At 39.8% G+C, this 15,933-nt stretch overlaps 2 protein-coding genes and 1 non-coding gene across 4 annotated transcripts; 1 reads left to right on the top strand and 2 right to left on the bottom strand.

The window, feature by feature from the left end:
* Positions 1-587: 587 nt before the first annotated feature.
* hspa9 (heat shock protein 9) lies at positions 588-10,054 on the bottom strand. The gene is made up of 17 exons (XM_030765046.1): positions 9,798-10,054; positions 8,716-8,774; positions 8,515-8,602; positions 8,171-8,352; positions 7,835-7,959; positions 7,671-7,744; positions 7,242-7,348; positions 6,838-7,000; positions 6,489-6,581; positions 5,463-5,672; positions 4,259-4,486; positions 3,443-3,547; positions 3,209-3,326; positions 3,028-3,122; positions 2,538-2,630; positions 2,286-2,426; positions 588-1,681 (listed from the first exon to the last, which is right to left on the bottom strand). The coding sequence occupies exons 1-17, from the start codon at positions 9,879-9,881 to the stop codon at positions 1,604-1,606; spliced, it is 2,043 nt and encodes a 680-aa protein (XP_030620906.1). The 5' UTR covers positions 9,882-10,054; the 3' UTR covers positions 588-1,603.
* Positions 5,964-6,165, bottom strand: LOC115806224 (small nucleolar RNA SNORA74). The gene has a single exon (XR_004025127.1). It is a non-coding gene; the product is annotated as a small nucleolar RNA SNORA74 (small nucleolar RNA).
* Positions 10,055-11,093: 1,039 nt separating the features above from the next.
* st3gal5 (ST3 beta-galactoside alpha-2,3-sialyltransferase 5) lies at positions 11,094-15,280 on the top strand. 2 transcript variants are annotated; one of them, XM_030765049.1, is made up of 7 exons: positions 11,094-11,225; positions 11,713-11,898; positions 12,003-12,120; positions 12,614-12,951; positions 13,353-13,539; positions 13,774-13,932; positions 14,956-15,280. In XM_030765049.1, the coding sequence occupies exons 2-7, from the start codon at positions 11,786-11,788 to the stop codon at positions 15,211-15,213; spliced, it is 1,173 nt and encodes a 390-aa protein (XP_030620909.1). In that variant the 5' UTR covers positions 11,094-11,225; positions 11,713-11,785; the 3' UTR covers positions 15,214-15,280. The 2 variants fall into 2 exon arrangements, with proteins under 2 accessions (XP_030620909.1, XP_030620908.1); XM_030765048.1 differs by having other exon boundaries at positions 12,000-12,120.
* The last annotated feature ends 653 nt before the right edge of the window (positions 15,281-15,933 follow it).

The raw sequence follows: 15,933 nt of genomic DNA, 5'->3' as shown, positions 1-15,933 counted from the left end.
TAATCGAAGATCTCTCCAATGATTAGGCAGTCAAAAGATGCTCTTTCCCCAACCTTTCAAGGTATGAAAATACCAGAGATAGACCGATTTGGAAACTGTTGTCATTTTTAGGAAATTAAAACAAAAAAGAAAGAGAAACTAAATTCTATGGACGTAATGAATAACAAAATATGTAAATACTATGGTCACTTTCCAATTACGATAAAAGCGCTTACTTGCGGGAAAAACAACACAAATCTTACATGTCATGGAAAGTTTGCCTCTGCCCTGATGATTTGCGGAAAAAGACACAATGTTATCTCATATTTGTCACAAGTTTCAAAAGCAGGCTTACCACATGTTTAACATGACGATTAAACGCCTGTCTGGGTCTGCAATACTCATACCACACAGTAATAGTCACCAAAAGTCCTGAATCAAATATCACTAGATCCACAAAACAATATGAAACCTGCAATCACAATCACAAAAAGCTTATTTAATACCTGTTTTGAAATGTTGAGCTTTTTCGTCCGAATAAAATACAGTATACAGTACAAATGCACATTGTGTTTTTAACAGTGAAGTGGACAATAATAACAACAAAACATGTTGGAATTGAAAATTTTATTATAAAAGACTGCAACTCAATTTCATTATTCGGTGTTCTTCAATATTTCTCTAAACCACCCATAGGTTACTCAAACGTTCAACATTCAACAATGTCACCAAATACCAGTCTTTTCATCACTACACCAGTCCAAACAATTCTGATTTGTGAGCATAATGACACATACTTCAGAGGAACGTAAAGGGGGGGGAAAAAAGGGGTTAAGATCAATTTGCAATTTTGATTTCCTGTATGTAGCTGTAACACCGAGCTAAACTACAGCACAGAATACCTGACGTAGTTAGTCAGCATACCCAAAGATCTGATAAATATCTTTAGTGCTGATATAGATTTAGTTAGCTTCATCTTCAGATTCATATCTCACATTGAGGTGCATCTAGAAGCATCCGAGGTCCTGAGAACACTAGTGATCTACATGGCGCCTCGCGAGCGCAATGAAGCTCAGCTTGCCAGTTCTTTGACGAGAACCTCTCTTAACTACAATTACTGCATTAATATGCATGATGACAAATCAAGCCACTGAGGGAAGTACATCTCCAGATTCAAATTTCAATCTCTAAACATCCTTTGTCAGCACATAAGTTTGGGCCACTGGTATATGGAAATGATGACCAATAAAACTCAGTATTGGAGAAAATGTGTTTGTTAGGTCTCATATATGGCCATTTTCATTTACTGCGTGTTTGTTTAGAGAGGATGGAGGAAGATATCAAGAATCAGACAACAAATAATTACTAGACACTGTACTACTTTACTACTGATGCAGACAAACTTATTTTGTTTTTTTTATATCTGACACAATATATGGTTTGGAGCTATTAAATTACAAAGAGGAGGGGAGAAAAACATACAATGATAAAGGTAATGTATACTTTACTGCCAAAACACAGTATGTGAGAATAACTTGAATGTAATTGCCGCTCAGGATAACAAGTCTCAGTTCCCAAGCCCCAAAGTCCCACAGACTCCACATAAATCCTAAGTGCAACGGCTCTACTGCTGTCCCTCCTTCTTCTCCCCAGACTCTCCTCCAGCACTCGAGCTGCTGCTGCCTTCTCTCTCTGACGCCATCTGCAGGACACACATCGCAAATCACAATGAGCTTTTATCATGGTGTCTATTCACTGAAAGCTTAAAGTATACATTAAGACGTTTTTTTTTTGTGGGGGGGGGGGGGGGGGGGGGGGGGGGTGGAAATGCTTTTAAACAACTCTACTGATGAAGGTTTTAACACGCTTGGTTAAACACAGTGACAGTGTGGGGTCAGTCTGGTTGTTCAGATTTTAGTTTCACTGCAAAATTTGTTTCCATTTATGGGGCAGCTAATGGTAGCATCGTTAAACTCAATTGTCACGGTCATTCAAATGTATAAAAATCTTCAACAGAGCTGTTATGATGTATGAACACTACAATCGGGAAAGAGCAAAAAAAAAAAAAAAGAAAAAAAGGAAGTAGGCAAACTGTTCTTTTACATGAAATTCTAAGAGTATTTACGAATGTAGCTACAGATAATAACTGGTTGGAGGAGGAGAAAAAAAAAAAAGAGCTATATTCGTTTTCCCCCTACTGAAATCACTCAAACTGGAGGAGGTGCAGTAACCTCCCTGAGGCTATGGGACGCTAAAGCAGACCACTGCCCAAGTTAGAGGTGCACATTTTCTGTCTTTGATTATACCTTCTTGTAGGCCATCTCAAACAGTTTAAGGGATGCCTGCTGCAGACTAGTGGCGGCCTGCTTGATGTTCTCTCCAGTCTCTGTGTCTTTCCGTGCCAGCAGCTCTCGCACTTTAGCAACCTCCTCCTTCAGCTTGTTGCACTAGAACAGGAAATTACACAAGGAACGGGTCAACAATCAGAATTCACCATCTTTGTGTGCGGCCAAGTCTGAAAAATATAAGCTCATAAATTCAGTTTAAAAGCTACGTACTTCTTCAGCTGGCAGCTGATCTTTGAATTCCTCCATCTTAGACTCCGTGTCGTGGACAATGCCCTCAGCCATGTTCACAGCCTCCACGCGGTCCTATGAGAGAATACAGCACAATTTAAGTTGGCAAATAAAAAAAAAAATCACAGTACAAGAAAAACAACAAAAACATAGGAACAACAACAGCAAAAAAAAAAAAAAAAAAAAAACACTGTTGGGAGTAATACTTTGGTCCTCCTCCAATTATTTCCCAATTCTCCAGATTTGTCAGTTAAAATGCATCTTTTTTAAAGACTGCTATAATTCCTCATTGCTCTGAAGTCTCTTTTGCATGAGAACACAGTTACTTCACTTAATAATAAAATGAAACACGTTTCCGTTCCATTTTATTATTTGCACTTTGCTCCTTATTTGAATAATGAAACCTGCTTATGACACTGAACGTGTAAGTGAAATGGAAATAAAGAATGAAAAGAAGGAGAGTCTACAGCACCTTTCTCCTCCTGTCCTCTTCAGCATACTTCTCCGCATTCTTAATCATGTTCTCAATGTCATCCTTGCTGAGGCCACCAGAAGACTGGATGACAACTGGAGAAATGCAGAGATGAAATCAATATTACACTTACCAAATGAGCTCAACTACTATGTGTGCCAAGGTAGGAAGGTGAGCTTACTTTGCTGTTCGCGACCCGTGCCCTTATCTTTGGCAGAGACGTGCACAATTCCATTGGCGTCAATATCAAAAGTGACCTCAATCTGGGGCACTCCACGGGGAGCAGGAGGAATACCAACCTAAAAGTCAAACGCACCATTAAACTCTGAAAAGCGATCATGATTGAGCAGAGCTGCAGATCTCCACAGGGCATTCACATTGGTTTGTGTATTAGACAAAGCACTGTGATATTTACCAAAGTGAACTGTCCCAGGACTTTGTTGTCAGCGGCCATCTCACGCTCACCCTGACACACTTTAATCTCCACCTGAGTCTGTCCATCAGCAGCTGTAGAGAACACCTGAGCACCAAAAAGAGAGAACAACTCATCAGGTAAGCAAAATAAAACATCAGTCAAGGTTACAGCACTCCATCACAACTAACTAACCGAGTTGTAGAAGAGATTTGATTAATGCCACCCATTCTGCCTCATTCAAAGAGGAAAAGGTAGCCCTCTGTTAAGTTGGACCAATAAACACCAGAAAACCCTTTTAATATCTAGAAATTACTACAGTATTACAGTAAATCTTGTTTATTGTGTACATATTGCTTATCAAAGGTGACTCTCATTCCACCAACTCTTCAGAACCTAACTCTGTCTTTCGCAAACTTTAAGACTGTTGCTTTGATTTGTTTCTTATAAGTTAATGATTAAAACAACACTACAATACAAACAATACTCATGTCACGATTCATGTTAGTATTGTTCCATAACAACAGCTTAGAATGACCCTGACTATATTCATGCTTCTATAAAAAGAAATTTTGCATAGCATTCCAAAAAAAACCCCACTGAAATAACTGATGTTTAATTTGGAGCAACACAAAGCTTTGTCAAGCTTTCTAAGCTGTAAATTAGTTATCACATGACTATCACAGATAATGCAATGATATAAAGCACTAGATTGCCATACTAGCATGCTTTAGTAAAGCTGCAGTCCACCTATTTTATAATTCACCCTTCTTAAGTCTGTACCACTTTCCTACAGTTTTAGTTGAAGTAGCTGCTTACCTGGCTCTTCTTGGTGGGAATGGTTGTGTTTCTGTTAATGAGTTTAGTGAAGACGCCACCAAGAGTCTCAATACCCAGAGACAATGGCGTGACATCCAGCAGGAGAACATCAGTCACGTCACCAGCCAAAACACCGCCCTGGATGGCTGCTCCAATGGCCACAGCCTCATCAGGGTTGACAGATTTGCTGGGAGCACGGCCAAAAACATCCTGCACTGTCTGCTGAACCTGCCATTGGAAACAAGGCCCCGAGTTACCTTCAGGCCATAAAGCCACTGTGGATTGTCTACACAACTTAATCTTACCGAAGAATCGTTTCCATTGTGTCATACATAGAAAAGGTTGTATCAGTGGATTAACAGGGTTTATACACATTGTAGCGAGGCTGTTTAGAAGGCTAATGAGATGTTTGCCTTGCCCATAGCCATACTATTTGTTACACTTCATTTTGCCATCTTCTCAAAGAGTACCTTTAGGGCACTTGTACAGAGATAGATATATTTATTCTATGTATCTATATCTATATATATATCTATATCTCTATATATCTATATAGGTATGTGTGTGTGTGTGTGTGTGTGTGTATCTATCTATCTATCTATCTATATAAACAAATAATTCAATAATTATTCCATCAACAGAAGACAACAAAAACTTGCCCAAAAGTTTAACATGACTGAAGTTCAAACACTAACCAGAGTCCAGTGGGCCCACATGCCTTACTTGAAATTTAACACGACAGAAAAATAGTTCCATTCTTAATGGCTAATAAGCAATCAAACTTTTTTTTTTTTCTTTTGTTCAGTTCTTCATCCAAATTCAGTGTTGCCAAGTCCCAAACAGGTTACACAACCACAGGGCTGGCCAGGAAGGGTCACAAACTAACACGTCTGATACAAGGAGTTGCCGACCACTCCTTTTCACCGGGAGGCTGTAACACACTCAGAGATCTATGCTAGAACTTCCCAGATCCACCTACTACCAATCCAGCGGCCCAAATAACCAATGGAGTCTCTGTCACAGTGACAGGGGTTCAACCGTCTACAGCTTGTCACCCACAAATGCCACCAATGGTGTTCATATGGATACCCAGTCATGCCTAGGTTTGAATCTAAGTCTCTACCATGATAGACTAGCATCTTTCTGCTGCACCACCCAAGCACCCAGCCATCAAACATTCAACACTTAAGGATATATCCCTTACCTTTGGCATACGGGTCATGCCACCGACCAGCAGCACCTCTCCGATGTCACTCTTGCTGACCTCTCCATCCTGCATAGCCTTCTGACAGGGGGCAATAGTCCGGCGGATCAGGTCAGCCACGATGCCTTCAAACTGAGCACGGGTCAGCTTCATGTTCAAGTGCTTGGGACCAGATGCATCCATGGTCAGGTAAGGGAGGTTGATGTCAGTCTATATGAGAGAGGATAAGAGCTTTAATACGTTGACTATATGCCTATTCAAGTGGGGAACCTTTTTCATTTAGAGAGATAAGTCTGACATATTGAAAGATCTGTCACTCCACCAGTGCAACTCACTAGGACAATCACCATATCAAATTCCTTACTACAAAGTATCTCATTTAATGTGTTCAAATATCAATCCTAACCAGTAATACAATCTTTAATCCAGTCTTTACGATCATTAAAAAAAAAAAAAAAAATCACAAGTCACAGTAAGGCCTGTATCTTAACAATAAGGTTCGTTGTTTGCCTCCAGACTAGGGCAGTATCCACAGCTGGACACTACCCACTCTCAGAGGGCGCACAGCACCACCTAACTCTCACAGCAACAGCCACAAAAACAGCAGCTCCAGCCCTGAGTCCGTGTGGCACTGCTATTCTCTCCCAGCAGAGTAACACTAGCTCAGGCACAGGACTGGCCTGCCCAGCTGACTACTACTGGGTCTCAATGACACCACAGTCACACAGTGACCAACAGAACTCAGAACTATCATACTATTTGTTTGCCATCAAAAAAAAAAAAAAAATATCTTTATTTATATATATATATATCCCAGCAAACTATACACTAATGCAATTGACCACTTCTGATGTGCATCTAACCCAGGTTGGGGGCAAGCTGCTTGAGAGAGTGACAAAAGAGTCTTACACTGGTAAAGTTTCATCATTTGAAGGAAAACTGGTGTATTATACAGAGGAGCCACATTATCTTACAGACTGACCAAAAAGTAATCCATCAGTGAAGTATGATCAGCTGATCCCTCACCTGCAAGGAGGAGGAAAGCTCACATTTGGCTTTCTCTGCTGCTTCTCTCACCCTCTGCAAAGCCATGTTGTCCTTAGTCAGGTCAACCCCAGACTGTAAGAAATAACAGACACAAGTAAGGCTGAGAACACAATTCTTGATTCTTACATTAATGTAGTGATTACAGTTACGAAACTGCTTATACACAAGGTTTCATAAATTTGTCCATCCATCCATTCTTGCAACAACAGTCGCGTACAAATGTACTCAGAGCACTAGAGGGGAGAGATTCAGTCAAGTTTGATCTTTTTTTACTCTTTTTTTTGTCATATATGATCAAATTATGAGATGAGCCACAACAACATCATACCTCTCTCTTGAATTCTTTCACAATGTGCCTCAGAAGGGCCTGATCGAAGTCTTCTCCTCCCAGGAAAGTGTCTCCATTGGTGGATTTCACCTCAAAAACTCCCTTCTGGATCTCCAGAACAGAGATATCAAAGGTTCCACCTCCCAAGTCATAAACTGCAATACTGCAAGGTGAAGAAAACTGATTAATAAATAAAAACACAACTATCTGTAAGTTAATGCCTTAATATCTACCTCTCATACATTAAAAAGTTAATACACTCGGGGTATTCAAAATTAGTCAAGAATTCACAGATTAAGGTTGCTACAAAAAGTGCTATGGTTATGTATCTGTTTATCTGATCCTGCACCACTCACAATGTTGTCTGTACTACCACTTGAACAGTGGAGTGATTTGGACCTTACATTTTGTCCTGGGTTTTGTCCAGCCCATAAGCAAGAGCAGCAGCTGTGGGTTCATTGATCACACGAAGCACATTCAAGCCTGCAATCTGACCTGCGTCTTTGGTGGCCTGAAAGACCAAAAAGTCACGTTACAATGACCTGCACAGACTGCATGAGCAGACTATGCCATTTGTTACTTAATTCCTTTGTCAAGCCTCTGACAAGCTTTGTTTATCCCTTTCAGAACTCATTCCTTCAAAACACTTCTTCACCAAACCTGTCCTGATAGCATACACCCACAAATGAAATGAGCAACTGTTGGACTGCAAATCTATTTTCTCTGACATCTGTGCCATCTTCCAATGGATGGACAAAGAAGACTGCACCAAAATATATATGAAAATACAATAATAGGCCAAAGCATAAATAAATTGAGAGAAAAGTCCTTACCTGTCTCTGAGAGTCATTAAAATAGGCTGGGACAGTAATGACAGCATTCTTCACATTGTGGCCCAAGTAGCTTTCTGGAACAAGTTAACATACCTAAGTTATCTTACACTGGTATATGTGACTGATACAAACCAAAAACATGACTGATGCACTCTCTGTCTTACCTGCAGTCTCCTTCATCTTCATGAGAACAAAGGCACCGGCCTGGCTGGGAGAGTACATCTTGCCATGAGCCTCCACCCAGGCATCTCCATTAGAGGCACGCACAATCTTGTATGGGACATTTTTCCTGTGAAACAGCAACAATCTCAATGCACGAAATTGTCCAGTAACTATAAAAGTATGTCCAAAGGAAGGACATCTCTAACACTTTGAATACACATTAGGTAACCTTGGTGGGTTGTGCTTTTGTACTGTTTTTTTTTCCCACATATTTTTTGTTCCTGATATCAAAAAGAACGGCACATCAGAGATGTTTTGCTTTTGCCACTACAACTCACATGTCTTTCTGAACTTCTGGGTCATCAAAGCGGCGTCCAATGAGACGTTTGGTGGCATATAAGGTGTTGTTCGGGTTTGTAACAGCTTGCCGTTTTGCTGGCATGCCAACCAGTCTTTCTCCATCAGCTGTGAAGGCCACTACTGAAGGGGTTGTCCTTGCACCTTCTGCATTTTCCAAAACCTATAATATATAGTGTACATCCAGAAACAACATGAGCACAAATGCTGTTCGTTTTAAAAATGTTTACTTCAAATATAATTTCTCACAATTTCAGTTTTGATCAGGAGAGGTCTACATTTATAAAATGTATATGCAATTAAATCGGCAGGTCAGTCAATTCACCTTTGCTTGTTTCCCCTCCATGACAGCCACACAGGAATTTGTGGTACCCAAGTCAATACCAATAACTGCACCTTTGATTGCTTCTGATCTGAAATGCAAAAGTGTAAAATAAAACATGTAAAATAAACCAATACATCAACAGGTTAATAACACCGAACTATTTACAAACAGCTATCAACTGACATAACCGAAGTTACTCACGCATAGTCGCGCCTGGCTCCAGCTCGGAGAGCATCTTGCGTCAGCCCATTCCAACAAGCCTAAAAAGATATTTATGCTCAGTCATTGCGATACAGCCTTAATACAATTCACAAACGTACGTGAAAGCATATGAGGCAACATAAGCAAGAAGGGGATTCAGCTTAACCTGACGCACGTGGTTTCGAGATACTTGTTTCTTTTACAATCAAACTTCAAAATATCTTCCATACAAAATTTGAGAAAAAACATCTGCGCCTGGGTATTACAATCCATGAGAAATTACGAGAGTGTGGATTATGCTACGGTTTAAATTCTGGGGGAGGGTATTTTTCAGGGACACTTCATGAAGGTCACATACATCATCGACTGCTTTCATGTAAGAAAGGAATGAATGACCTCTTCAAAGCCTAGCCAAAGCAGCATATTGTGGTGCTGACGTTGATTCTGAACAAAATTTCATAAAACGATACATAACGGTAAAAATATATGCACTTTCTCGTATATATCATGCACCAAGAACTTATAACATCTTCGTTAACTATGTATGACTGTTCGTAGGTGGCCTTCAACTGCAGTCGAAGTCGCGACATTCCCAATCTCTTTTCCTTTTCAGTAACACAATTACTGTGTGCTGGGTAACGAGAGCGCCAAGTTAATCACTGTCAAAATAAACTTCTGGCCTTTATAATTCGACCATTTGTTAACATAGAAGGCCTACGCACCTACGCTAGCTTCGTATAACAAGACAGGTTGCTGACTAACTTACCAGAGAGAAATTAATTTGATGCGGGCTAAGACAATTCCAGAACGTTTCGCTACGCTGTACACATAATTAACATTAAGTTCAACCACCAGTTCGTCCGTAAATTCACAGGCTTCCTTATGTAAGGCAACAGTTAGCTTAGCAAATAAGCGGCAACCTTGCAACGTTGAATAACCCTGCCTCTCCGCTAGCTATAACAGCTAGCATCTTAGCAAATACCGTGTTAACAAAATCAAACCGACGTATTTGCAGCAAACAAACTAAAGCGTCTTTCACGAAGAGCAACTATTTATCAGTACAATAATAAAAAAGCACATACCTTTTTGACTAAACTGGAAACACTATGCGAGCAATTCTGAGAGCAGTAGAGAGTTCTTGAAACTGTTCTTGCTACATTCAGCATCTTGATTCGTATGTTTCAGAAAATGGAGGCGAGCTGACAAATTTAAATGGCTCTGAATAGTTTCTTCAAACAAATACGCGAAATGCCGCTTGTCCTTATTCTCCAAGACAGGGCGAAATACAGGCCAGAATTATTTGCTATTGCCAGCAACGTTGTAAAGACACTGTCGGACTTTTGCCCACTCCAATAGACTTCAGTGCTTCTGGAATTATCCAACACCACATGGGTTGCACCATGCATTACGAAAAGGACCCATTCATGTAAGCCAAAGTATTGCCCAAATGAAATTATTCATTTGATGTTCTTCCAGACAGCTATAAACCACAATTATACTTGTGAAGTTACACTGTTGTAGTCTTAGGGATTAAAAACAAATTTGGTTGATTCGAATTGTGTGTTAAAGTAATGATCTCAAGAAATGTAAACAGGCACCTACGTGGACAGGAGGAGTCTTTTAAACGTGAAGGTCAGATTGAAAACGAGTACAATATATTTCACTACAGTTACATCAGAGTATGTTGATGTAAATGTGACGCCGTCTTGCAGTCTCACAGCTAATGTCTAGTGGACCCAACATGTTGTAACCCCTCTTCCCCACCACCCTCACCCCCCGGAGGCACACACACGAAATTCTTTATTTCATTCACATAAGAGATTGTGTGTGTACAGTTCCTCGGTAAATTTGCAGAAAGAAAAGTAGGCGCAATAGACAGCTATCACTAGCGTTCTGATAAACGGAACTTGTCGAGGTGATGCCTAGAATGCTACGCAGGCCTCAAAACCCATTGTTTTAACGACCTTGGATTGAAGACAAGATCTCAGGCACTGCAAAAAGGGGGTGATCATTTTGGGCGTGGTGGCAGGAGCAGTTATGAAGACAGCTGAATTTATTGATGATCCATGAGAATTATGATATTTGCATGGAAGTCTGACTTAGGAGTGGTCACTGAGTGCTTTGAAGAACCTGAAAATACAGTACAAAAAGGCTGCGAGATGACCTACAACTGTGTACTCTCATATTAAGTGCTCATTTTAAGTTTCATTTAAATTTAATCAAATTTTCAAATTTGATGTAGAGGATTTGATATATGGTGATGAAATGTACTCCACACTCCAGCCCTGCAGGTGGCGGTAATACATTATTTGTATCGTCGAGTAACCAATAGTCATGGAGTTGAAAAGGTTGTTGGTACGTCGGAGCATCTAGGAAAAATCACATACGTAACTTGAAATAAACAAATGTTTACTCACAGGCCACCGTGATTATGCTAATAACCGCATGTTGACAGAAGGATTGAACCTCTATGGAAAAATGTTGCGGGAGAAAAAAAACTCGGTACAAAGGTTGGTGTCAGATTGCAGAGGTGCTAATTAGCTAGAGCGTTTAGCACCAAATATTATGTTACTCCCAACAATATAACTCATAATCAAAGTGAATCTAATAATAAAGTGAAAGTGAGTTAAAAATATTACACTAAACTGTATACTCAATCCAATGTCTGGATTTTATGCCTTAAGTTAACACCATAGCTGCTTTTCACGATCTTGCAAACCTTTTTTAGCTTACAACAGTATGTGTTGGTCTCCATTGTTGAGTTAGCTGGGGTAAATTCATTTTAGCTCTTGTTATTTGCAGGTGTACACGGTTATAAGGCCTTTTTAGTGTATGTGTGTGTATGTGTGTGTATGGGGGTGGGGTGGGGGGGCGTTCTTGATTGTCAAGAAGAATCAATCAGTTGGCAGGGTATGTGTTTGCAGTCTCACCTCAAACAGGAGGGTTGTGGTTAGCAAAACTGTTTCACAACAAAACATGGAATGTTTATTTCATTAGATAACAAGTTGTGCCCAGAAAGGCAAGCAGTTATTAGGACCATGCTGACCTGAGCAGATGTGTCTATGACTTCATGAGAAACAGAAAGGAAGCTGGCAGGGACAGAATTGAGGAATCCAACGTCAGGAGTCAAGCATCTTCTTGCAGGATGAGAAGCGCTAAATTGGTTTGCCGTGCATACCAGAGGTAATTGGAATAGCTGACAACACTTGTGTATTACAAAAACAGAGTATTTACCACGGAGTGTGGTCAATTATGAATGACATATATATCTGTCTTTTATCCAGCAGACGGCTCTTGATCCTGTTGGTCATTTTAAGCTTGTTTTTACTTGGCCTTTTAAAAGGGAACATATTTAAAACGGATTCATATAGCCTTGTCTGGCATGTGGATCCAAGTCATAGAAAGGTAAGAACTTCTCTCCCTTATGCCAGACGTGCTATCATTACAGTGCTTGCTGTTTTTGTTTAAGATCAATTTTAATACTTACTTTCATGAGCCTATTTTCCATGTGCAGAATTCAATGCCATATATTTCAGTGGTGTTACTGCCCCTCTAATTCTAGCACAAAAAATTTTGTTCTAATTCTACACAACTGTATCTTTTCTAGCTTAACCTTTGTATCTACTAGCCGAAGCATTTTCAACCTTTTTCAATATATGCCCCCCCCCTTCATTGTACTTGCCGGTTCGCACCTAGAAAACCTCCTAATCTTGCACCCCCTTTACAAGTGCTTGCGCCCCACATGGAGGTTGGCCCCACAGGTTGACGACCCCAGTACTCGCCTGAGATAAAGAATCACTAAAGTGCTAATTTCTGCGCATAGAACTGATGTGAAAAAATGGAAGTTGTCTGTATTCAATTATCAGTAATCAGCCAGAGAACCATTTCTATTTTTCAGCTTGTTCATTCCTACGTAAAAAGTGTGTTGGCAAAAGAATGTAGACCATCTTTCATCAGTAAAAAAATGGAGGCAAAAGGGTCTGGTCCCAGACCTGTCACGGAGCCCTTTCTGTATAAAGACACCCATTTAAGTGAAGAAGTATTCAGATATCCACCTCCATTTGGATTCCTGGACCTGCAGCACAAGCTCAAGGAAATCTTGAATCTTCTGCCAAACTCTTCAGATCAGAAATCTGAAAGGAAGGGCTGTCAGCGTTGTGTGGTGATTGGGAACGGTGGGATACTGCGTGGATTAGAGCTAGGATCTCTCCTTAATCAGTTTGATGTAGTCATTAGGTGAGTCGCCATCCACTCTTTACATTTTGTGCTTCTGGAATTGAGTGACATTTAAAATTTAATATGACTCTCAGTGCAGAACAAATTTAAACTTATTCACGGCTCAGTTTCCAGCTTCTGAAACAAGGACAAGGATCACCTGATAACTGAACTCTCTCCATAGTCTTTGATGGAACAACTCTTATGTTGTTTTTGAGCAAATTTATTTTGTGTACTCAGTCGTTGGTGTAATTTGTGAAATTTCATTTAATGCTCAACAAGAGCAAATGTTCTTGCTGTGTTTCAACCTTTCCTCATTGCATTGATTGTATGATTTACCATGGTAGCAGGTGATTTATTTTTTTTATTCTTTTGCTCATAAATGTGAACCAGTTTAAAAGCCTAGAAATTCTGTTGCACAGACTGAATAGTGGCCCTGTACGAAACTTTACACAAGATGTGGGCAATCGCACCAGCATTCGGATGAGTTACCCAGAGGGCAGCCCAAGGAACTGGGATGATATAGACCCTCAGCTCATATTTTTAATGGTGATCTATAAATCTGTGGACTTCAACTGGCTGCGTGCAATAATCACCAAAGAGAAAATGGTAAGTTTTTTTTTTTTTTTTTGGTGCCAGCACCCAATGTGATGAAGTAAATAATTGTATACTCAGATTCAAGTAACACTACAAATAATGTTGAGAAGTTTACAGTGTTTATTTTCAGTCAATCTTTGATGTAATTATTTGTGCTTTACACCTCATTTCATGAGCCGAGTTTCATTTTGCTAATACAAAGAAGTTTTGAGGTGAACTATGACATCTTATATGTTCCTATTCTAGTCACTCTGGGACTCGCTGTTTTTCTGGCAGAAGGTGCCAGATAAGATTCCAATTGATCCCTCCCAGTTCCGCATCCTGAATTTGGAGATTATCAGGGAGACAGCCATGGATCTGCTGCACTATTCCACACCCAAACGTCGTCTCTGGGGCTGGGACCAGGTGAGCCACTGCTTTTTGAATCGAATCATTTATTCGTAAATGTTTGATTCATTCAGCCTGATACTGAAAACAAGTCATTTAGAGCAGACAATAGCGTTATATGACGTCATGTCATTTGTGGAAAATTCTAGTAGAAAAGCTTTTTTTTTTTTCACCTTTACACAGAAGCCCGACTACTATTGCGGGCGTCACAAGGTGTTACGTTACCTATTGAAATCCGGATTATTTGATGGAAAATCACTAGGGCTTCCCCCTGAAAGTCGACGAGTCAAATCATCTGTCAGTTGACTGAGATTCATTAAGTCGAGCAACCGTTTTTTTTTTGTTTTGTTTTTTCTTTTGTCAGTCAGTGCATTATAATAAAGTAAAACAGATAGAAGCTTACTAAAATGCACAGGGATAACATTTCAATGAGGAATTATAAATAAGGGGAATCATAAATATATTTTTATGTTCTCGTCGCGCTTGCTAAAAAAAAATCCATGTGACATCATCTGCTGGTGGTGAACTGATGAGAGAAGCTGAAACCTGAAGTGGAGTGGTTGGTAAACTATTGCCTAGCTATAACCACGTCTCAGAAGAAGTCTAAAGTATGGCAGCATTTCGTACTTTTGAAGGACAACCCTAATAAAGTTTACAATTACAATTTACAAGCTAGGTGGCCATTCTGCAATTATCCAGGCAGATTTACTGTACATATAATGCAGGGATGGAGGGGGGGGGGGGTCACACTAATTGATGGAATCAACATGTACGCTTTGGGTATATAGAAATTTTGACATATGTATAGGATATACATATATGTATGTACATTATATAGTGTATTGCATCTGCATTTCAGTGTACTTATATTCTTCTTGTGTTCAGTCAGCTAAAATAAAAGTTGTACAACTTCATATAGTCATGTAGTCTATGTAAAATGTGACAGTATTTCAAGATACTTGTGACATGACAGTTGAAAGAAGGTTGAGGTATTTATTTTTGAATTTATTTTTCCTAAACTTCTTGTTATTCTCTTACCAGAATGTCCCCACACTGGGGGTCTCGGCTCTCAACCTGGCAACCTACCTGTGTGATGAGGTCAGTTTGGCTGGCTTTGGCTACAACTTAAGCCAGAGGGGGGCACCATTGCACTACTATGACAACCTGCCCATGACTGTAATGTTGGATCAGGGCATGCACAATGTAGACCGTGAAAGAGCCTTCCTACAGAGCCTGGTAGCAGCTGGCACCATTACGGACCTAACAGGGGGGCTGCACTGTAGCTTTTGTCCCCGTTGAGGACTCTTTGTTCCAGTTAGCTTTGCCTGGAACAACTTCTGGCTATGTCAGTGCATGAGAAAAGATAACGCTATTGACACCCGCTACGAAGAACTTTTTAATATCAGGACTGTGTGCATGATAAGTGCAATCTGATCATTATTAATATTGAGGGTGTATGTAGAGCTACTGTACATTACCCATAATGTAATCAAAAAGAGTTTGATCTGAAAAAAGGTTTAAATTTAGGTTTAATGTCTAATTTGTGTATTGTAACTTTAAGTCCATTCCTTTGTCCATAGTCCACTCCTTACTATTCCATTCAAACTCCAAATTTCCATTACCTTTGCTCATAGCACAGGAGACCTACGAATTCCTTTAGGTTGTTTACTCAAAGCATTACCAGCACCTCAATTACCTTGTGCTGTTTCTGCTGTTTAGTGCTGTTTTAATTGTCTATTTATTTATGAAATAGAGAATATATCTGAAATTGGTTCAGGCACCACAGACTGATGAAATGCCTAGATTGCTTGTTTATGAACAAACCTGAGAAGCTAGTATGAACAACCAGTGGGTTTTTTTTTTGTTTCTGTTTTTATTTTGTTTTTTTAATACTTGTTTGTTGACTTGCTTGCTTTGCTTTTTTTTGTATGTTTGTGGTGTTTAACCATTCAGTCACCTGTATATTTGTGTGCAGTGTAGTCCATAATTGTGGTGGAGGTGCTAAAAAAAAGCAATTAC

Source organism: Chanos chanos, chromosome 2, assembly GCF_902362185.1.
Source record: "Chanos chanos chromosome 2, fChaCha1.1, whole genome shotgun sequence".
NCBI lineage: Eukaryota > Metazoa > Chordata > Actinopteri > Gonorynchiformes > Chanidae > Chanos > Chanos chanos.
This window is presented reverse-complemented; position numbering and strand designations above follow the sequence as displayed.